Here is a 24,670-nt window from a genome sequence, read left to right as displayed (position 1 = left end):
TTTAAAATCTTTGGTGAACCTGGCCTCTGTTCTTGTCCCTTCCCATATGTCTTTGGAACGTAAGAGGAAACTAGAGCACCCTGCGGAAACCCATGCGGTCACGGGGAGATGGTACAAAGTTCTTACAGGCAGCAGCAGGAAATGAAACCCATCACCAGTGTTGTAAAATATTACACTAGCTTCTAACTACCATGACACCCATAACAGTAACTCATTGGCCTTTGGGCTCACAGAAAGCTTGGTAAACTATCTGTGTGCACTTTCAAGTGCATACCCCATGACATTATGGATGGATGTCAGTTTTAATACTTACACTCAGCCTGGTCTGAATTAAGCCACTCATTCCATTCGTCAAAAGTCCTACGTGCCATGCTGTACAGTCTATCATTATCACTGTAGTCCTTTGTGTACTCGCCGCTTGTTACGTTAACAACGTCCTCAATATAGCCTCTAATTTTCTGCAAATAATGCAAAAAGTAATTTCTGAGATGCATTTGGGCACCACACTTGTACCAGCACTTTCCATTCCCTTGACAGCTTTTAACAATCGTCCCCATTACATGCATTTTGTGATTTCTGTTGTAGGTTTTCGTATATAAAATGACAGAGACATTTTAAGTTTAATGCAAACTGTAACAACTGACTATATTGTCAACCAAACACAGAACATAAAGTGCAGTAAATAAAACGCCAAACAACAGGAATTCTGCAGATGCTGGAAATTCAAGCAACACACATCAAAGTTGCTGGTGAACGCAGCAGGCCAGGCAGCATCTCTAGGAAGAGGTGCAGTCGACGTTTCAGGTCGTTACATCAGACCAGCCTTTTAAAATGAACCCCAATTCAATGTCGGTGCCTATGAATTATGTGTCGGTTTCTAGCCCTTACTTTGCTTATGTTCCTTTTCATGCATTGGGCAGCATTTTTTTTTGCTGTTTCCTTAGCATTTGTCTGTTTTTTTAACGAGCTGAGTTGCAAGCTCAACACTCAACACTCAACCCAGATGAGAGGTGTGCAAGGAGCCAGGCAGATCCGAACCCGGTCCTCAAAGTCCAGTGCCGAAGCCACTACACTATCAGCCAGCATAACCATACCCCTGCCTCCCTTACATTACCCTGAGCAATTGCTTGAGAAAAATATGTCGTCACAGTGGAAGGTAACACTTTCAGCACTTTATAGAGTAGGTAATTCCAAAGATTCATAATCCTCTTTCTGAAGAAATTCCTCTTAATCCCAGTCTTAAAAGGAAACCACTTATTCCCATTTTCTAAATTTCCACCTTGGGGGCAACATCTTCACTGCAGCTACCCTGACAAGCCTACTCAGAACAGATAAAGCCTTGTACTTTATTGTTTACCTGCGCTGCACTTTTTCAGTAGCTTTCATATTTTCTTCTGCATTGTTACTGTTTTACCCTATTTTAGCTCAGTGCACTGTATAATAATTTAATCCATATAAACAGTACGCACATAAACACAGGAGATTCTGTGGATGCTGGAAATCCAGAGCAACACACACAAAATGCTGAAGGAAATCAGCAGGTCAGGCAGCTTCTACGCAAGGAATGGATAGTCCACGTTTCGGGCCAAGTCCCGACAAAGGGTCGCAGCCTGAAATGTAGACTGTTTATTCCTCTCCATAGATACTGTCTATCAGCCTGCATGAGCTGTATGGGGCCTCCAGGGAGGGGTAGCACCTCTGGTGAAGGGGCTTGATGTGTCCATTCTGGGGCTGCTCATTCCCCACTGGACACCCAGCTCTCACCTTTGGCTCCTAGTAGTTATTGACATGTGAGAGTGGTCACACCCTGGTACAGCGTTTCGACAGCCAGGTGAGGGTAAGTCAGGGGTGGGGGGTGTCTTATACCCCAGTGAGATATGGACATAACTGCCCTAACATTCAAAGTCAGCTCCAGCATGGCAGACTGAGTGGATGAGATCTACACTGAGACCCAAAGGCCAGGATTTATAGCGCTCTGTGGAGAGCAAGGGCAAAGGAAGATTCCAGTGTGACAGCTATTCGTACCACTGGATCCGGATGTCCGAGATTAAGAGAGTGGAATCACCCCAGTGCCATGGCTTTTCCACTTGAGAACTCTCCCACACAGGTTTCTCGTCGCCTGTGAATGCGACAGACAACTATCATCAGCCTGCACACAGCCTATATCCACTCATCCCCTGTCTGTTCATGTGCCTGTCTAAGTCCCTCTTGAACATTGACACTGGCAGCCTTCTCTGGGCACCTACCCCTCTCTGTGTGAAAAAACAACTTGCCCTCATAAATCTTTAAACATTGCCACTCTCACGTTAAAGTTATGCCCTTTAGTAGCTGATATTTCCACCTTGAGGAAAAAGACCATCTCCTGTTTCTACTCTCTGGCTAAAAAAATTCCTCCTTACCTCTGTTCCAAAGGGTCGCTCCTCAATTTTGAGGCTGTGCCCTCTAGTCTGGATACTCCCACCACAGGAAATATCCTCTCCTCGTCCACGTTATCGAGTCTTTTCAACATTTGGTAGGTTTCAATGAGATTCCCCTACATTCTTCTAAATTCCAGTGAGTACAGGCCCAAAACTGCCAAACACTCCTCATATGTTAACACCTTCATTCCTGGAATCATCCTTGTGAACCTCCTCTGCACTCTCTCCAATGACAACACATCCTTTCTGAGGTATGGTGCCCAAAACCGTTGACAATACTCTAAGTGCGGCCTGACTAGTTTCTTGTAAAACCTCAGCATTATCTCCTTGCTTTTATATTCTATTCCCCTTGAAATAAATGCCAACACTGCATTTGCCTTCTTTACCACAGACTCAACCTGTAAATTAACCTTCTGGGAGTCTTGCACAAGGAGTCCTAAGTCCCTCTGCACCTCTGATCTTTGAACCTTTTCCCAATTTAGAAATAGTCTGCAGTATTGTTCCTTTTACCAGAATGCATTGTCATACATTTCCCAACACTCTATTCCAACTGCCACTTTTTTGCCCATTCTTCCCATTTGTCTAAGTCCTTCTGCAATCGCATTGCTTCCTCACCAATACCTACCCCTCCACCTATTTTCGTATCATCCGCAAATTTTGCCACAAAGCCATCAATCCCATTATCCAAATCATTTTCAAACAAAGTGAAAAGTAGCGGTCCCAACACTGACCCCTGAGGAACACCACTAGTCACCGGCAGCCAACCAGAAAAGGCTCCCTTTATTCCCACTCACTGCCTTATGGCTGTCAGCCATTCTGCTATCCATGCCAGTATCTTTCCTGTAATGCCATAGGATTTTATCTTGTTCAGCAGCCTCATGTGTGGCACCTTATCAAATACCTTCTGAAAATCAAAGTAAATGACATCCATTGCCTCTCATTTGTCCACCCTGCTTGTTACCTCCTCAATGGACTCTAACAGATTTGTCATGCAATATTTCCCTTTACATAAGCCATCCTGACTTTGACTTATTTTTTCATTAGTCTTGAAATACCCCGAAACCTCATCCTTAGTAAGAGACTCCAACACTTCCCCAATCACTGAGGTTAGGCTAACTGGCCTATAATTTCCTTTCCTTTGCCTTCCTCCCTTCTTAAAAAGTGGAGTGACATTTGTAATCTTCCAGTCCTCTGGGACCATGCCAGAATCAAGTGATTCTTGAAAGATCATGACCAATGCATCCATTATCTCTTCAGCAACCTCTCTCAGGAGGTTATGGAGTGTGATGCTTGGAAGTGGGCACAACTGAAAATCAAAGCACTACGGATGGTGAAAATCTGAAATTATAACAGAAAACACTGATAACACTCAGCAGATCAGGCAGCATCTATGGAAGCAGACAAAGAGCTATATTTGTTCTCTGAAAAAGGCTCTTTGGCCAAATATATTAAAAGTATCTTATGCTACCTGACCAGCTGAAAATTTCCAGCACCTTCTGCTTCATTTCATTACTGAACAATATCTGACATCACCACCATCTTCTTCCCAATGCTAAAAGGAAAACATGCAGTGTAGATTATATTGTTGGTATAGTGCCTCTTAGTCCACTGGGACAAAAATAATTTATCACAAATTAAATTATAAATGAGCTCACTGTGAGCCTACAGGCTGAGTCTTGAGAGAAGTTCTGAACGATTGCCTTCTGTTCCCTAGCTCTCCTGTCAGCCTGACTCCTATCAAATCAAAATGGCTCAAACATTTTTGTCACAAAGCTAAACGTTTTTTTGGAGAAGATCCCTGAGTGAGTTGTCTATTGTGAAACACCCCGGTTTCCTTGGCTGCGCAAGTCAAGGGAAGACAATCAACTCGTGAGATTGAGGTGCACCTGATCCCACCCCAAACCCCGGTTTGTATGGATGCCGTGTCATCTGCTACTCCGTTACAAATTAATGCCATGAAACAACAAACGGTGCACTGCATACGATTAAAGGAATTATGTTTATGAATCGTAACTAAAGGGGTAGTAAAGAATAACAAAAAGAAAAGGGCCCGTTCTAATTAAACAGTGAAATGTACACAAGTTGGAGCTCATCTTGAACTTCTCTGTTACTCACACGCTGGGCCCTCGGTCCATGTGAAAGCACACACCACCTTCCGAATGTCACTCGCAATCCATCTCGAATGTACGGGTCTCCCACCGACTGTGTGCTACGACCGGTTCTCCCCAGCGTCTTCTCTCTTCATCTCCTCTCCAACAAAAGCATCAAGCCCATCCTTAGTGTCCCTCACCAGAGAAACCTCCCCATAATCTGACCATCCTAATTGGATGGCACACATTTCTCCTGAGCTCTTACCTTCGACAGTCGCTGAAAACAAGCAGCTCGCACAGAACAGCACAAAACGAAATACATACAGCATAACAGGAAAAAATATGAACCAGGCCATTACAATTGTACTTACATCAAGGAGAAAGTCCGTCTTTTCCTCATCATCCACAGGCACTCTCTGTCCAAGCCTCTCCAATTCCTTATTGGTATCGGCAATTTTGCGCTGAATTTCATTCTGAATATTTGGTAACGTTTTCTTCATTGTGGAGAGAAGTTGAGAACATGTTATTATACGCTACAAAACTGTCCTGAGCAGGCAGAGTTTACCCCCCACTGTCACCCCTTTAACTGAAAAATTGCTCCTAAAACCTATTTTCGTCTCCTGGGTAGCATTGATTTCACCTTTTTTCGGAGATAAATTTTTATTTATTTAGCGCAGGGTTTCCGAACCTTGGATCCACAGACCTCTTGCTTAATGATATTGGTCTGTGGTGTAAAATAAAGTTGGGATCCCCTGGTTTGGAAATACAGAGCAGAATAGATCCTTCCAACCCATCAAGCCTCACTGCTTAGCAACCTCCAACAACCCCGATTTAACCCTAACCTAATCACAAGACAATTTACAATGACCAGTTAACCTACCCGGTACGTCTTTGGTCTGTGGGAAGAAACTGGAGCACCCGGGGGAAACACATGCATTCCACGGGGAAGACATACGGAGATTCCTTACAGAGGATGCTGGGATTGAACTCTGAATTCCGATGCCCTGAGCTGTAATAATGTCACACTAACCACTATGCTACCATGGCACCCATGATAAATTATACAATTCAATGTAAAGTGCAGTCCTTTCATATCTGCTCCAGGTACCATGTCTATGGACTCACTTCTGTTCTGAATGCTATTTGCTAGCTTTTTTTAACGATTTATTATTTTCTCTCTCTCTAATTTGGGTGTTTAACGGTCTTTTTTAAATGTTTTTTTTTGGGTTTCTTTGTTTTGTGGCTGCCTGTAAGGAAATGACTCTCAAGTCTGTCTAACGCATACATACTTTGATAATAAATGTACTTTGAACTTTGGCACCTGGTGACAATTGGAGAAACTTTTGATGCTGGGCCTTACTTCACCCTGGGCACGTCCTTACCCTGAGAAGTTCCTTTTTCCCATCCTGAGTTATTGCCACCTCAGGCCTGTTCCTTCTCCGACCTTTGGTGGGATCCTCTCTTACCCTGGGATGCCTTTCACCCTAAGCACTCCCTCACCTCAGGCACTCCATCACTACCAACTCTAAATAATATTTCATCCAAAGCTGAGAGAACAATCAACAGAAGATTTATATCAGAGACTGCATGGTTGTAAGGAACCTCCTCATGTGCAATGACAGGATACAGCTATCAAAGTTCAAAGTAAATTTATAATCAAAGTCTATATATGTCACCTATACAACCCTGAGATTTGCTTTCTTGCAAACATACTCATTGGATCCATGATGGAATAATAACCACAATAGAATAAATGTAAGACCACACCAACTTCAGCGTTCGAAAGACAACAAACAGCAAATCCAAAAGGAAGGAAATAATGATAATAAATAAAACAACAATAAATGTCGAGAACACGAGATGAAGAGTCCTTGAAAGTGAGCCCATACGTTGTGGGAACAGTTCAGTGATGGAGTGAGTGAAGTTATCCTGATAGTTGAGGGTCAATAACTGTTCCCGAGGCTCCTGTACCTTTTTCCTGATGGCAACAGTGAGAAGAGTCCTTATCCTGGGTGGGCAGGGTCCGTGAGAATGGCTTTGTCTGACAGCACTTCATATAGATGTGCTCAGTGTTGGGGAGGGCTTTACCCATGATGGACTGGTCCACTACTTTTTTGTAAGATTTCCTGTTCAGGGGAGTTGGTTTTTCTATATCAGGCTGTGATGCTGCCAGTGAATATATTCTCAACTACACATCTATAGAAATTTATCAAAGTTTTCAATGTCATGCTGAATGTTCGCAAACTCCTCAGGAAGTAGAGGCAATGCCATACTTTCTTCGTAATTACACTTACATGCTGGGCCCAGGACAGTTCCCCCAAAATTAAAACACTAAGGAATTTAAAGTTGCTGACTCTCTCCACCTCTGATCCTCTGATGAGGACTGGTCTCTGGTTCCCTCCTCCTGCAATCAATAATCAGCTCCATGGTCTTGAAGACATTGAGTAAGAGGATAATTTGATCACACTGGAGCAATTTTCTCCAAACAGTAAAGAGAAAACATCTAATTAAAGTCGTTATAATAATGGAGACTCAATAGGCCACACTGAATGAAAGAGCAGACTCCCATGGTTGGCTGATGGAGACTTGCACTAGAGGACATCAGTTAGGATCTTCACCATAAATCCAGTAAGGAAGATGGAAATATCTCCATTCGAGAAGAGGCAGAAAATAGGATATTCTACTGCTTTGAAAGAATTAGACAAAAACAATATAATCATAAGGTCATACAATACAGAAACAGACCCTTCTGTCCATCAATTTCGGGCTATCTACCAGCACCCATTTTCACCACCCTGCACTAAACCCATTATGCTCCCATCAACTCTTGAATATTCTACCATTGATCAATATTACCTGGCCAATTAATATCCCAACGCACACATCATTAGGATGTGGATGAAAGCCAGGGAACCCAGTGGAAACCATACAATCAAGGGGAGAACTTGCAAACTCCACACAGACCACGTCTAAGGTTGTGATCAAATCTGAGCTTGAGAAGCTGCAGGCCAGCAGCTCTAATAGGTACGATGCCGCGCCACCCAAAGTCGTTCAGCCATGAAGTCATACTGCACAAACCAGGTCCTTTGATCCATCAAGTCTGTACTGCCCATTGTACCCCTGCTTACAATGGATATACTGATAGGATGGCTACTCAGTGTAGGAAGTAGGAAAGAAGGGAAAGATACTTTGGCAGATTATGAGAAAGACCATAAAACATAGGAGGAGGGGGGAGGAGTGTGAGGGGGGAGGGAGAGAGGTGGGACAGAGAGAGGGTGGGTGGGAAGAGAGAGGGTGGGGAGAGAGAGAGGGGGGAGAGAGAGGGGGGAGAGGGAAAAACATATCATCAAGGCAAGCAACAGCATTCAGAACGAGAGTGAGTCCATAGACCCAAAGCATGGAGCAGCCAGAGCAGGCCAGTAGCCTCAGCCTCAGTTCCTCACACAGCAGGGCAAAATTCATGAAGCTAGGGATATTTTACAGCTGCCTGTTAACCTACTAATCCACATTGTGTTGGGATGTGGGAGGGAACCCTACGATCACAGGGAGAACATGCCGACAGCGCCAGAGGTCGGGTTTGAACCAGGTCTCTGGTGCTGTGAGGCAGCAGCTCCATCACCATGTCATTTTGCCACCCATAAGACATAGAATTAGTCTATTCGGCCCAACAAGTGGCTGATTTATTATCCCATTCTCCTGCCTTCACCCCATAACCTTTGATGCCTTTACAAATCAAGAGCCTATCAAACCCTGCTTTAAATATACCCAAAGACTTGGCCTCCACATTCGTCTCTGGCAATGAATTTCAGAGATTCACTATCCTCTGGCTAAAGAAATTCATCCTCTTCTTGTCCTAAAGGAATGTCCTTCTATTCTGAGGTTGTACCCCTCCGGTTGTAAGCTCCCCCACTATTGGAAACATCTTGTCCACGTTTACTTCGTCCAGGCCTTTTAATATTCAATAGATTTCACTGAGATCCCCCTTACTCTTCTGAACTCCAGGAGGATAGGCCCAGAGCCATCACACATTCCTCATATGTTAATCCTTTCATTCCTGGATCATCCTCATGAACCTCCTCTGGACCCTCTCCAATTCCAGTACATCTTTTCTTAGATAAGGGGCCCAAAACTGCTCACAACACTCCAAATATAGTCTGACCATTGCCTTATAAGAACACAGCATTACATCCTTGTTTTTATATTCCTGTCCTGTAAAAGGGAACACTAACATTGCATGTACCCAAATCAATTAAAATCACATCAAACTGGTACATTAATACAGCCAAACAAAACAGCATTCCTCTGGGGCTAAGGTGGAAAAATACACTGCACAAGGTACACAGCACATTCAAGATAGCAAGCACACATACAGTCACACAATAAAAATATGTATGTGTGTGTGTATATATATATATATATATTTATAGCCAACATATTGATGGTGCAGTTCCCAGCAGTCTGCAGGCAAACATGCATGCATTCCAACTTGTCATTCCACTGATCTAACACTGGAGGGCCCTAACACTGGAGGCCAGCACTGACAGGAGAGACCAACCTCCAACCCAGCATGGATGCTATGCCTCTGGCATCTCCTCTCCTGAATGCCCTGCAGGCAAGCCCATGGATTGTGGCCTAGTTATCGCTACAAACAATCCACACAATTTACAGGCTGGCTGTCGCATCTTACATTATCAATGTCCAACAGGGTTTTGTGATTGCAAGAGAAATGTCCAAGACGATCACCCATGGTTACTCTGCACGCTGTTTTCGTACACCAAATCCTTCCTGTCAGCAACAGAGTCTTCACCAAGTCCAGCTCCACCACCAACAAGCAGCTCACTGATAGGGTAGCCCTATGGTATCCGAAATTCTTGGAGTCCAGCCTTGTCTTGCAATCGTAAGAAAGACATTTTAAAAAGAAAAAAGAATACCTTTGTTTGGCCACCCAAGCACACCACCATCTTACCAGAAGAAGATTAGAGGACATTGTGCTGTTTGCTGAACGAGCTGCTTGCTGCGCTGTTTTTCAGGGTTTTACAGCTACTGTGAGTACAATACAGAAATTTATACTGCATAACCTTCAAGAGGACCACAACCTTATCCTGGTTTGGAGGCTTGCATGCCTCAATGACCCGGAGAGCTATTTTGGCTGGAGTCAGGCCTTTATGCTTTGGCTCTAGGTAGGGTCACCAATGCCAAACAGGTCAAAGGGTAGAGGACAGACTAAGAGTGGTCCACCAGTGCTCCAGGTTTGGGGTTTCAGTTCTGACTGGTAAAACAAAATTGTTACGGAAACAGCAATGAAGATCCCTTCTACATCTGAGTGCGATGAAATTCCTGAGTCTTGCATGACTGACAGTAGAGAACACTGAGAGGAAGCTACTGACATGATGAAGGAAGCCCTGGACACCACCAGAGATGGAAGACCTAAATGCCAGCAGTGTAACAGGCAGTAAGTTCAGTATACTGAATGAAATAAAGAGTCACTGACCTGAATGTGCATTACCAGTTCTGTCTAGCAGCCATGCACTGTATTGTCGCCGCTTTGTCGTCCAAGAGTGTTCTAAGAAAAAACAAGAAGGTAAGAGAAAAACATCACAACTGGATTCCTGTGACCACTTAGGTGAGATCATAAAGTCTGCAGATCCTGCAAATCCAAAGCAACCCACAGAAAATGCTGAAGGAACTCAGCAGGTCAGGCAGCATCTGTGGAAATTAATAAACAGTTCAAGTTTTGGGCTGAGATCCTTCCTTATTAATTTGTTAGTCATTCTTTAACCCATACAGTTGCCTACTACAAAGACATGATGTGCTTTAATAGTCAATATTCGATGTTATTTGTAATCTTCCCTATTGAAACAATAACAATGAAAATATGACAAAGGAACAATAACAACCATTTTGTCTTACCTGAAAAACTTATTTTGCTTGAAAAAAGCTTTCTCGCTCTCTAAAGCCTCAGCCAGTGTCAAATTGTCATTAATATCCTGTTGTCCACGGCATTTGACAACCATATAACCTTTCTTCAAGGTAACAACCTCGTTATTCACCAGTTTAAGGATGTTTATTTCTGTTCCCTTGTCAATCAGGTCAGGTTTAGTCAATATACCTGCATATATAAAAAAACAGCAAGACTTCTGTTACAAGCAGCAGAGTCATGGAATGGCAGAGAAAGGCCAACTCCTGAATGATGTCTATATTTCTACACATCAAATCCCACACCCTTGGATCTTCCATCACCACTGAGTGGATCCTAGTTTAGAGTTGATTCTGGGTGAATACCTTCATGTGGATTTTAACGTACTTCTGACCAACTTCAAATTCTTTTCAGGATTCTGATTGGATGTTAGTTCAACAAGCAGCACATCAGCTAGACTCACAGTAGCGTAGTGGCTAGCAAATGCTCTTACAACTCAGGGCATTGGAGTTTGGAGTTCAATGCTGATGTCAACTGTATGGATTTTGTACATCCTCCCCGTGAATGCATGGATTTCCTCTCACATCCCAAAGACAGACCAGTTAGTAGGGTAATTGGTCATTGTAAATTGTTCTGTGATTAGGCTAGGGTTAATAGGTGGGATGCCAAGTGATGTGACTCGTTGGGCCAGAAAGGCCTGTTCAGTGATGTATCTCTAACTTATATATACTCCGTGACTTCCTTGTTCATTCATCCCTCGCCACTGATCTTCCTCCTGGCACTTATCCTTGCAAGCAGAACAGGTGCTACACCTGCCCCTACTCCTCCTCCCTCACTACCATTCAAGGTCCCAAACAGTCCTTCCAGGTGGGGCAACACTTCACCTGTGAGTCTGTTGGGGTTATATACCGTGTCTGGTGTTCCCAGTGCGACCTCCTGTATATCGGGGAGACCCGATGTAGATTGGAAGACCGCTTTGCTGAGCACCTACACTCTGTTCTCCAAACAAGCGGGATTTCCCAATGGCCATCCATTTTAATTCCACTTCCCACTCCCATTATGATACGTCAATCCATGGCCTCCTCTACTGTCGCAATGAAGCCATACTCAGATTGGAAGAACAACACCATATATTCTGTGTGGGTAGCCTCCAACCTGATGGCATGATTTTTTGAACTTCCGGTAATGCTCCCCCGCCCTATCCTTCACCATTCCTCATCTCCTTTTCCCTCTCTCACCTTATCTCCTTGCCTGCCCATCGCCTCCCTCTGGTGCTCCTCCCCCTTTTCTTTCTTCCATGGCCTTCTGTCCTCTCCTGTTAGATTCCCCCTTCTCTAGTCCTGTATCTCTTTCACTGATCAACTTTCCAGCTACTTACTTCATCCCTCCCACTCCAGGTTTCACCTATCACCTTGTAGTTCTCTCTCCCCTTTCCCACCTTTTAAATATACTCCTTATCTTTTTATCTCCAGTCCTGCCAAAGCATCTCAGCCTGAAACGTCAACTGTTTACTCTTTTCCATAGATGCTGCCTGACCTGCTGAGTTCCTTCAGCACTTTTTGTGTGCTGCTTTGGATTTCCAGCATCTGCAGATTCTCTCTTGCTTGTGACTGTACCGCCTTGACTACTTTCGCTGGCAGTTCATTCAATGATACACACTACCCTCTGTGTAAAGAAGTTGCCCGCATTGTGTCCTATGAACCTTTCCCCTTTTACCTTAAACCTACGCCTTCTAATTTTTGATGCCCTTTCCATGGATTGTGTGTGTTCACCCAATCTATACACCTCTAACATCATCTGAAGTGAAGGGGAAAGATGACAATAACACAGCCTATCAAGCAGAAAGAGAAATGTTGAGTTGAATGTTACAGGTTCACAAGGTTACATCAAAACTTGAGGAAAAAGGGGAAAACACTGTCTTTGACCTCCTAAATACTTCCAATGAAGCCCAATACAAACTGGAAACTCAGCCCTCAGGCCTCCATATTGAATTCCATGTAAGTAGTCTTCCAAGATACAAAGTCATCCATCTATCAGTCACAGCATGGAAACAGGCCCTGCAGCCCAACTCCTCCTTCCAACTATGAAGCCTTTCTGAGCTGGTCCCATTTGCTTACAAACAACCCATATCCATTTAAACTTTTCCAATCTATGCACTGCCCAAATGTCTTTAAAACACTGCAATTGTAATCTCCTCTGGCAGCTTGATCCATACTCACAGCACCGTCTGTGTGAAAAGCTTGCTTGTCAGGTCCCCGTTAAAATCTTTTTCCTTTTCCTCAATCCTTGGCCCTCTAGTTTGAGACTCCCCTGCCCTGGGGAAAATGACTCTGGTCCCTCACCTTATCGATCACATGCCTCTCGTGAGTTTGTATACCTGCATCAGATTACCCCTCAGCTTCCTACATTCCAGACCTATCCACTCTCATTATAACCAAAGACAAGCAGCACCAGCAAAACAAAAGCTCAAAGTATCAGCAGAGGCTGGAAATCCAAAGCACACACTCAAAATGCAGGTCAGGCAGCATTCATGAACAGTCGATGTTTCAGGTCGAGACCTTCTCTCCACTTCCTTTCCAGACCTGAAGGGTCTTGGCCTGAAACGTCAACTGTTTGTTCATTTCCATGGATGCTGATGGCCCCAGCAAAATCCTTGTGATAATATGAACTCAGTGTTTCCCTCCCTACAGATGTTACCTGATCTGCTGGGTACTTGCAAAGTTCAGATTACCAGCATATTGTTGCTTTCTGTTTCTCATTCATCTCCCTCCGGAAAGATCAACAATGATCTATTAACTAAACAGCACTCAAAGCAATTTCCCTCAAGAGGACCACAAACTTGTCATTGGGTTTGGAGGTTTGTATGCCTCAACAACCCCGAGAGCAGTGATGGCTGGAGTCAGGCCTTTATGCTTTGGCTCTTGACAGGGTCACCCATGCTAAACAGGTCAAAGGATAGAAACCAGACTAGCCTCGGGGCTAACAACCCTGACTGGTAAAACAAAATTGTTATGGAAATAGCAATGAGGAATCCTTCTACATCTGTCTGTGGCAATATGGACTGACAGAGATGAAGGACCTTCACTGCTGCCTTAAATACCAGTGCATAATGGGTAGTAAGTACCCCAAGCAATTGTGTCTCACAGTACGAGGAACATGAGATCTTAACCTTGCATGCTGTCTGTGTGGAGTCTGCTTGTTTTTCATGTGACAGGGAGATTTCCCACTGCAAATTCCATGCAAACAGAACTGATGCTTGGACCCTGGAGCTGTGAGACAGCAGCACCAACTACTCTGCCACCGCGGAATTATCAGTTTGAAGCCGGCCTAGGCCAGATAGGTCAAATGGAATTGAGTCATCATAAGAGATTCCTTTTTTTCCCATCCTTTCCTCCTTTCTGTGCCTTAAAACATGCTTGTTCTCTCACTTTTTCTCCATTCTGAAGAAAGAAGATTGACATGCAACATTTGCTGACCTGACCTGCTGAGTACATTAATCATTTTCTGTTTTAATTCCAGGGGAAAAAAATTATCCAGTAATTTTCATGCTCTTTTCAGAACATCTAGATCACTTTACAGCAAATGAAATGCTTTGGATACAATAATAGTAAACATGGTAACTTATTCACACACACTAAGCACTAACATCAGAGAAATTATTGCATGTCTGCAATACTAGCCCTTCCATGCACAACCTACTTCCTTAGCTTCACCAATGACCCTTGTATTTTCAACTGTATGTTCTTGTCCTCGGACATTTCCTTATACAATCTCTTCGTCACTCACTTCACCTTTAAGACATCCACAGAACCTACCTCCAAGACCTGAAGTCCTGTTGTAAGACTCACTGTCAAATTTTCTTTGACGAAGTTCTATGATAATGTGTTAAGGGACCATATATGGCTGTTGCAAACCTTTGATGTTTAATCGGAGGTTTGGTGCACTATTAATACAACAACCTTCGAAAAGTGGGAAGATTTTTTCTTACCCAGTGTTCGTTCTCCTGCAGGATCAGCTTCCTGGGCCATTTTCAAGGCCTCTGTGGTCGCTATGTCAACATTACATGGTATGACAACAAGGTTAATAGTCTTATCCTCCTTAATGTAGGAGCTAATTAGTTGCTTAATCTGAATGAAGAATGAGGAAACTTAATTCATTCAACAAATTGAATGATTGATTTAATATTTACAATTTTTCTCTATCTCTTTAAACAGAAATGCAACAGTCAATGTGCTCACGGCAGAGAAGAAGTTCAACAATATGATTCATTATTTTTCAATGTTAATTGGCATATTGGAAATTTTTATCTGTTTCTTGTCCAGATTGGGACCAGTTGGGTTCAGCTGGAATGGTTTGAAGAAGGCACCCCTAATGAAACACTAACAGTTCACTTCTGGACAGAAGGAGAAGATGTTGCCATTTTGGAATAAATTGTGTAGTTGAAATGTAAGCAACATCTTTAGAAAGGACCTAAAAGTGGATGGAAAAATGCAGAGCATGTGACATAGAAGATCAATATCCGAAGAGCAGATAGACGAAGTGAACAGTTAACAAAAGGGGTATTAATTCCCAACATAGATTGAGAGATTGCTTTCCTGAACACCTTTGCTGCATTTGCCACAAAAAAGCAGCATCTCCTGGTGGCTACCCATTTCAATTCTACTTCCCATTCCCATTCCAACCTGTCAGTCCATGGCCTCCTCTACTGCCACAATGAGGCCACATTCAGGTTGGAGGAGAAATAACTTATATTCCACCTAGGTAGCCTCCAACCTGATGGCAACACCTTATATTCCATCTGGGTAGCCTCCAACCTGATGGCATAAAGACCAATTTGAAGAACTTTTCGTAATTCCCCCCTCCAACTTCACCATTCCTGTTTCCCTCTCTCACCTTATCTCCCATCAACTCTCCCTGGTGTTCCTCCCCCTTCCCATTCTTCCATGGCCTTCTGTCCTCTCCAATCAGATTGTCCTTTCTCCAGCCCTTTATTTCTTCCACCAATCAACTTCCCAGTTCTTAACTTCACCCCTCCCTCTCACCTGGTTTCATCTATCACCTGCCACCTTGTACTTATTCCTCCCTTCCCTCCCCACCTTCTTACTCTGACTTTTCCCCTTCCTTTCCTGTCCTGATGAAGGGACCCAGCCTGAAATGTTCACTGTTTACTCTTTTCCATAGATGCTGCCTGGCCTACTGAGCTCCTCCAGCATTTGGTGTGCGTGGCTTTGGGTTTCCAGTATCTGCAGAATTTCTTCATATTTGTATTGACTGTTTCCCCAGTTGCTTTCTGGCCTTCTGAGAACTTATGCATTGTCTATTTGAGAGAGAAGAAAAGAGCAAGGGGGCAAGACATAAAGTGAGGAACAAGAGAAATGTAGAGAAAGCAGACAAGGGGAATGGAGAGAGATGACTAGGAAGAAGAGGAACAATATGTGAGGACAAGTTTCACCTACAACACAAGGATGAGTGGGAAGAAAGAATAACAGATATGCTCAGGTGTGAAATAAACTCTCCCTTTAATTTGCTGTAAATAGAAAGTTCAAGTAGCTGACTGGGATCCAGAGATTACATTCTCACATAATAATTTCCTACCGCACAGTCAGTTTCTGCCTTACTTGGTCTCCAATATCCCGTGGCTGGTTACCAACAGCAACCCTAGTTATGCCTGGAAGGTCGATTAACGTGAGGTTGGGGACATTGTCGGACTCCACCTCCAGACTGATGAGCTCGGAGCTGATTCCCAGGTTCCCGCGGGCCATGGTGTCCTGAGCTATGACCCAAACAAACCCACTATCAGATTCACTGCACAACTACAAGGATTCTGCAAAGAGACACATCCCTCTGGTGGCAACCCCACCAGACAAGTAAAGAACGTGAAGCAACACACATCAAAGTTGCTGGTGAACGCAGCAGGCCAGGCAGCATCTCTAGGAAGAGGTACAGTCGACATTTCGGGCCGAGACCCTTCGTCAGGACTAAATGAAAGAAGAGATAGTAAGAGATTTGAAGGTGGGGTGTGGGAGATCCAAAATGATAGGAGAAGACAGGAGGGGGAGGGATGGAACCAAGAGCTGGACAGGTGATTGGCAAAAGGGATATGAGAGGATCATGGGACAGGAAGCCCAGGGAGAAAGAAAACGGGGAGGGGGGGAAAACCCAGAGGATGGGCAAGGGGTATCATGAGAGGGACAGAGGGAGAAAAAGGAGAGAGAGAAAAAGGATGTGTGTATATAAATAAATAACGGATGGAGTACGAGGAGGAGGTGGGGCATTAGTGGAAGTTAGAGAAGTCAATGTTCAAGCCATCAGATTGGAGGCTACCCAGACGGAATATAAGGTGTTGTTCCTTCAACTTGAGTGTGGCTTCATCTTTACAGTGGAGGAGGCCGTGGATAGACATATCAGAATGGGAATGGGACATGGAATTAAAATGTGTGGCATGAACATTGACTTCTCAAACTTCCGCTAATGCCCCACCTCCCCCTCGTACCCCATCCGTTATTTATTTATATACACACATTCTTTTTCTCTCTCTCCTTTTTCTCCCTCTGTCCCTCTCACTATACCCCTTGCCCATCCTCTGGGTTTTTTCACCCCCTCCCCCTTTTCTTTCTCCCTGGGCCTCCTGCCCCATGAACCTCTCATATCCCTTTTGCCAATCAACTGTCCAGCTCTTGGCTCCATCCCTCCCCCTCCTGTCTTCTCCTACCATTTTGGATCTCCCCTCCCCCTCCCACTTTCAAATCTCTTACTATCTCTTCTTTCTGTTAGTCCTGACGAAGGGTCTGAGCCCAAACCGTCGACTGTACCTCCTCCTAGAGATGCTGCCTGGCCTGCTGCGTTCACCAGCAACTTTGATGTGTGTTGCTTAAATTTCCAGCATCTGCAGAATTCCTCGTGTTTGCGTAAAGAACGTGAAGGCCTGAATTCAAATCCTGCTGAGACAGCTGTGGAGTTCAAAAGGAGACAAATAAGTAAATCAGGAATCAAGAGGCTGGTTCAGCCGCATTTATTCGGGGAAGGGAAAGCCCAGGTCTGACCTTTAAAGCAACATGCCATCATACACCAGGGAAAAGGCCCTTTGGCCCACAAAATCAAGGTTGGATAACTCAGGGTTGTTTTCTTTGGAGTGGCAGAGGCTGCATGGAGCCTTAATGTAAGTTTATAAAATTACAAAAGGCAAAAATGAACAACTAGTATCTTTATCTCAGGATCAGAAAGTTTCATACCAGAGGATAGGCTTTTAAGATGAGAGGGGGTAAGTTGAAAGGAGATTGGTGGGTCAAGTATTTTATTTTATACATAGAGTGCAGGGTTCCCAGAATGCAGTGCCTGAGATGGTGGTTCAGGCAAACAAGATAAAGGTGTTTAAGATGGTCTTAGATAGCAAGTGACTATGTTGAGAATGTTGAAATATGGGCCAGGTGTCGACAGAAGGGATTTAGCGTCATTAACTTCAACTGTTTGGCACAACATCGCGGGTGGAATGGTCTGTTTGTGTGCTGTACTGTTCTCATAATGTTCTATAAGTCCATGCTGACCATCAGTTACCAGTTTACATTTACTTTATTGCATAGAACATAGAACAGTTCTGCACCGTACCGACCCTTTAGGCCACAATGTTGTGCCGATCTTTTAATCCACTCCAAGATCAACCTAACCCTTCCCTCCCACATAGGCCTCCATTTGTCTTTCACACGTGTGCCTACTAAACCTCCAATCTACTACATCTAGCAAGATCAACAACACCCTGGCGAAGCTACTGACCCAGCTGGAGACCACCGTGCCAGAACTGCTTCTTAAACTCCGGACCGCACCTGGACCCGACCAGCGAGGCCTGGTCCGAGGCCCACCACGTTCCCGGAGACCCGCGGCCTGCTACCGTGCCAGAGAGCTTGGAGACACGGCCCATTTCGACCAGCACCTCTCCAGAGCAGACGACCACACTGAAGTGACGGCGGAGACCTTAAGGTGCGCCAGACACTTCCCCGGAGCGACCACCGTAAAGCCCCATTGGTGGCCATGCACAGTTGCTGGAAGTGCGGCCTCCGCCGCTGACCTCAGAAATCGAGCCCGAGGCTCGGCTGGAGCGGAGGCCTCTGCCACTGTGACTTGGCTTACGGACTTGTTTCAGCCAGCAGCCCGGCCCTCCGGGATTAAGTGTCGGCTTCAGGGCCCGACCCAATCAACAGCCCGGGCCCCTAGCAGCTGGAAGTGGCAGCAGAGCCTTCCCCGTCACTCAGCTCGACCCGGAGCGCCAGACGACACGACCCGCCGATTGATCAATCCCCACAGGACGCGTCCACCAACATCAAACAGCTGACAACAACACACTGTATCGATGGAAACCTGGAAAGATGCAATATTTACTGAGGAAGCGTGGGAAAAGAGCTGGGCTGCTGGTCAGATTGGAGCTGAGGGGCTTCATGGTCCCTACGCCCTCATTCTACTAGTTAATGTGCAAGCCATAGAGAACAAAGTGGATGATCTTAAAGGGAGACTCACCTACTGCAGGGAGATGCAGAACTGCTGTGTATTCTGTTACACTGAGATCTGGCTCTCCCCTGCAACCCCCGACTGTGCCATCCAAACGGAGGGATTTTCAATCCATCGGATGGACTGCACGGCGTCTTCGGGCAAGACGAGGGGAGGTTGTGTTTGCCTACTGATCAACACTGCGTGGTGCTCGGACACAGTGGCACTGACAAGCTCCTGCAGCCTAGACTTGGAATACCTGTCGGTGAAGTGTCATCCCTACTATCTGCCACGGCAATTCACCTCGGTCATACTGACAGCGGTCTACATTCCCCCCCAGGCGGACGTGGAGTGTGCTCTGAACATACTGTATACCAACATCAGTGAACTTGAGACCAGGTATTCAGAGGCTTTGTTCATTACAGCCAGGGACTTTAACCAGGCCAACCTCAGAAAGGCGCTGCTAAAGTTATACCAACATGTCTCCTGCCCCACTAGAGGCCCGAATATACTTGACCACTGCTACACAGCAGTCAAGGATGCCTACCGTTCTGTCCCACGACCTCACTTCGGAAAATCGGATCATCAGGCCATACTCCTCCTCCTGGCTTACAAACAGAAACTGAAGTGGGAGTCACGGTGTCAAAAGTAGTGTCGCGTTGGACGGAGGAAGCAGATGAGGGCCTCCGTGACTGCTTTGAATCGGTGGACTGGTTAGTATTCAAGGACTTGGCAGCTAACCTCGATGAGTATGCCTCAGCTGTCATGGACTTTATTTGGAAATGCACGGAGGACTGTGCTGAGCATAAGAACACAATAAATATAAACATAAATGCAATCCTAAAAACCACAAAGCACAAGTAACTGTTATACACTGTGCATGGGGAATGAAGGGTGCTGAGGGGCTGAGGAAAGGAGTAACTGAAGTAGAGTTAGTGATGATGGGGTGTGGGTTAGTGGTGGAGCTGTTGATCAGCCTGATGGCTTGGGGAAAGTAAATATTTCTGAGTCTAGTGGCTCTGGTGTGGATGCTGCGTAGCCTTCTCCCTGATGGGAATGGGACAAACAGCCCATGGGCAAGAGTTAAGGAGGTCAAGAGAAAAAAACGATGAGAACATGAGTCGGGCTTGAAGTATCGGTTCCCTAATTACAAAACTCAGAATTACTGTACATAGTTATAATTATACTGTATATGATTATAATCAAACAACGTGGAATAGACGAGGCATGTCATAGCTGTGATCCAGCAGTTACACAATTTCAACCGACCTTTTAGAATTTCTTTGCCCACTTCAGATGGGCCTGACAGTTCTTTGCTGTAGTTGTTGTAACTGATTTTGGCCGTCCATGTATTCTGCACCTTGGTATTCTTCAGCTTCAGTTCCAAAGGACATCTCGTCACAATACCTGCCAAATAAACAGAAGTGACAGTGTCAGGCTTGCAATAATCAGAAAGGGAACAGGCATTCACAGAGGTCAGGGTGGGGCAGGAGGTGGGTGTCAGAGGATGAGTACTTTTGGTCTGTTACTGACTGTCACTTTCGCTACTAAAATAGGATTAATACTAACCAACAATGAAATGGCTACACACATCAAAGTTGCTGGTGAACACAGCAGGCCAGGCAGCATCTGTAGGAAGAGATGCAGTCGACGTTTCAGGCCGAGACCCTTCGTCAGGACTTGGAATGGCTAACCGACTGCCTTATTTCCCTTTAGAAATCTCCAGGCATAGCCTATTCAGTCCCTCAAATGCTTACTAGCTCTCAAGATTATTCCTGTTGTTTTATCATCTCTAGTACATTATTACCAACAAGAATCTACCAGTCTATAACTGAGGGCTAAGTTCCAGCTTTCTCACTATCCTTACCACAAGAGCTTTTGCAGATGCTAGAAAACCGGAGTAACACACACAAAATGCAAGCCGGGCAGCATCTATGGAGATGAACAAGTAATCAATTATCAGGGTGCAGGCAATTATGGTCTATCCGTGTCCATGACCGTTCTTGGCAAATGTTCTTACCGATGTGGGTTGTCATTGTTTTCCTCTAGCTGCAAAGAGTTGTAGAATTAGTCAGCCCTATCATGGGCACGAACCTCTATAGTACCCAAGACATCTTCAAGGAGTGGGGTCAAAAAGATGATGTCCATCATTGAGGACCCCACCACCGAAGACAGCTCTCCTCTCATTGTCAGCATCGGGAAGGAGGTACAGAAGCCTGAAGGCGCACACACAATGATTCAGGAACAGCTTCTTCCCCTCTGCCATCCGATTCCCAAAGGAACATTGAACCCATGAACACTACCTCATTACTTTTCTATCTATTTCTGTTTTAGCACCACTTATTTAATTTAACTAATATATATACACACACTGTAATCAATTTTTTTTACTATATTATCACATATTGCATTGTATTGCAACCACAAAGTTAATGAATTTCATGACATATGACAGTGATACTAAACCTGATTCTTATCTGCCCTAAGTAGATAGCTTTGGTAAACCTAGACTAAATTTGTTCAAAGGGACTGAGTTCATTGTTTGGGTACTCTTCTTACCGCTGCCTCTGAGTAGACGGATCCCAGAGAGTGCCTCAAGGACGGAGCTTTTTCCAGAGCTTTGATCTCCAATTACTGCGATGGCTGGAAGAGACAGATCCTTTTCCAAACCCAATGCTCTCAGCTTGTCAATGAGGTCAATGCAAGGTCGCACTCTCTTTTCATATTGATCGTACAGCACTGCATCGCTTTCCTGAGGCAAGAAACATTGGACCATAGAGTGAGGTACACTTCATAAAGTAATTTTTCTCTGTGCCAAAAGATGAACTTGAAGTCAAGTAATAGTATTCATAACCTCGAATTATCCCAAAGAACTTAACTGGCAATAAAGCATCTATGCAGTATTGTGGATAGGACAGCATGGCAGTTATGAATTTGTTTGTGGAGAGCTGGGCCACTGATGGTGATCATCTAAAGGTCATGGGTTAAAGATGAAAGGTGAAATGTTTAATGGAGCATGAGAGGAAACTTCTTTACTCAAAGGGTGGTGAGAATGTGGAATGAGCTGCCAGCAGGAGGGGTAAATGCGGATTTAATTTCAATATTTAAAAGAAATTTAGATATATATGTAGATAGGAGGTCTATGCTCTGGACACAGGTCAATGGGACTAAGCAGAATAATAGTCAAGCACAGACCAGATTGACCAAAAGGCCTGTTTCTGTGTTGTAGTGTTCTATGACTTGATCATGAAGTTAACTTTCACCATTTTAGCTGGTGTATAAATTATGAGTGAGGAAACAACTTTAAATGTAAATTTTAATTCACTTCTAGATAGAGTATTAATTTATTTGGAAAGCTCCAAGTTCAATATATATTTCACTCATTGCTTACAACCTTCCCTCGTAGGAACATAAGAATATAAGAAAGTAGGAACAGGAGCCAGCTACTTGGATCTTTAAGCCTGCTGCACCATTCCGTAGATCATGGCTGAACTGTCCCAGGCTCCATCTCCTCTTCTGCACCACTTACCCAAAGTTCTCAGTTCCGTGACCTTTCAGGAAAACCATCCCACTCTACTTTTTAAATATCACAGCTCAAACGCAATCTATATTAATCGAACTTGATCTCTAGTGGTTTAGCCTTCACAACCTTCTTGGATAGAGAATTTCATGCATTTAATTTGTTCCTCTACATGTTAGTTTTAAATGACTGCTCCGTAATCTTGTAACCATGTTTCCTTGTCTGAGGTTCTCTCATTAAAGGATTCATCTCAACATCTATGCTAAGGATTGTATAGATTCTTCTAAATTCCAAGAAATGTAGATCTAATTTCTTTAGTCACTCTCATCCTAGAAAATGGCCCGATGAGTCCTTTTTGGACCACCTTCAATGTCAGTATATCCTTTTAATAAATAAGGGGACTAGAATTACGTACAGAGCTCCAGGTGTGGCCTCACTAGCACTATATGCAATTTCAACAACACTGCTTTATTTCTAAACTCCAACCTTCTTGGAATCAAGGTCAGTGTTTCATTTACCTTCCTATTCATATGGTGCAACTATCTGCTCATTTTTGCAAATTGTGCATGAGTACACTGAAACCTCTCTGCACTTCTTCCACCTTCAACGCCTCGCCACTGCTTTTGGATTTGTCTTTCTGAAGTGCATAACCTCACACTTTCCCACACTGAACTCCATTTGCCAAGTATTCACCCATTCAACCAGCATGTCTGTATCTAGTTGCAGAGTTGTGATATCTGCTTGTTACATCCTCAATGAACTTCAGTAAATTTGTCAGACGTGATTTACTTTTCATACATTAACTGGTATGTTGCTGAACTGTGGGAAGAAACTGGAGCACTGGCAGGAAAACCACGTGGTTCACAGGGAGAACGTACAAACCCCTTACAGCCAGCGCCAGAATTGAACTCTGAACTGTGATGCCCCGAGCTGTAATAGCATCATGCTAACCACTACGCTGCCATACCTATTTATTTATTTATTTATCATCGTTATTATTATTTTGCTTTTCTTTTTGTATTTGCACTACTTGTCATCTTTTACACATTAGTGGCTAGTGTACTGGAACAAATCTCCCAAGCCAGGAAATGGTGACCAAATGACATAAGATCAAAACTCCCCATTTGCAGCTACATTTAACATCATTTACTTAAACCCACAAGTGGAATTTGCTATTCTTACCTTCTTCTTCTCAGCAGTCTTTTGCAGTGAATAATGACTCCAAGTCAAGGTACTTATGTGAGTATTCTTTCAGTGTGGAACAGCTCTTGGAAACCAGCTAGCATATGGTCCTGATGCAGTGAGGTTTTTGTCCAAGATGATGTACCTTATCTACACATTGATAGGCATACGTAAGTTCAAATAAGTCCCCTTCTCCACTCCTTCTTCCCAGACTGCCATGACCCTGCCTTGGGCACCTGGATCCTGGACTTCCTGAGGACCCGAGTCACCCCAACCACAGTCTATTCCAGCTGTTAACATCCAGGAAATGGTACCGCAACATAAAAGCCAGGACCAACAGGCACTGGGACAGCTTCTTCCACCAGGCCATCAGACTGATTAACTCACGCTGATTTGAGTGTATTTCTATGCTACAGACTGTTCTATTAATTATAAATTATTATAAATTACTATGATTGCACATTGCACATTTAGACAGAGACATAACATAACATATAAAGATTTTTACTCGTGTATGTGAAGGATATAAGAAATAAGGTCAATTCATTCATTCATTAAAAATGTGCTAGTTAGGGTTAGAATTTGAATTTACTTTGAGATGGTACAAGTAGCCTGACAGATATTTATAAAATTCATCATCGTTATGTGCTATGTCATATGACAAAGGCAATCATTGTATTTGACCATGATTGTTCTTGGCAAATTTTTCTACAGAAGCAGTTTGCCATTGTCTTCTTCTGGGCAGTGTCTTTACAAAATGGGTGACCCCAGACATTATGAATACTCTTCAGAGATTGTCTGTGGTCACATAACCAGGACATGAGATATGCATCAGCTGCTCACACGACCATCCACCACCTTCTCCCATGGCTTGACATGGCCCTGATCCGGGGATGGGGGGGTTAAGCAGGTGCTACACTTTGCATAAGGGTGATCTGCAGGCTAGCAGAGAGAAAGAGAGCCTTACTCCTTCTTTGGTAGAGATTTATGTCCACCCTGCCACCCCAATGTGTAAAATTATTGAGAGGCGTAGATAATTAGGGCAGACATGGAAATGTCAGATACT

The 24,670-nt window shown here is 44.1% G+C and overlaps 1 protein-coding gene across 1 annotated transcript in view; it reads right to left on the bottom strand.

The window, feature by feature from the left end:
• The window catches only part of LOC140198859 (interferon-induced GTP-binding protein Mx-like), a 32,038-nt gene extending 8,579 nt beyond the window's left edge, over positions 1-23,459 (bottom strand). Inside the window, 10 exon segments of the mRNA XM_072260015.1 lie at positions 314-458; positions 4,879-5,001; positions 9,999-10,021; positions 10,024-10,070; positions 10,418-10,616; positions 14,413-14,551; positions 16,043-16,197; positions 20,172-20,309; positions 21,462-21,654; positions 23,430-23,459. Coding sequence (XP_072116116.1) covers positions 314-458; positions 4,879-5,001; positions 9,999-10,021; positions 10,024-10,070; positions 10,418-10,616; positions 14,413-14,551; positions 16,043-16,197; positions 20,172-20,309; positions 21,462-21,654; positions 23,430-23,459 — 1,192 coding nt within the window.
• Positions 23,460-24,670: the final 1,211 nt, after the last annotated feature.

The sequence above is a fragment of the Mobula birostris genome, chromosome 6 (assembly GCF_030028105.1).
Source record: "Mobula birostris isolate sMobBir1 chromosome 6, sMobBir1.hap1, whole genome shotgun sequence".
NCBI classification, from domain to species: Eukaryota; Metazoa; Chordata; class Chondrichthyes; order Myliobatiformes; family Myliobatidae; genus Mobula; species Mobula birostris.
Note: the sequence above shows the minus strand (reverse complement) of the source record. Positions and strands in the feature narration are given on the sequence as shown.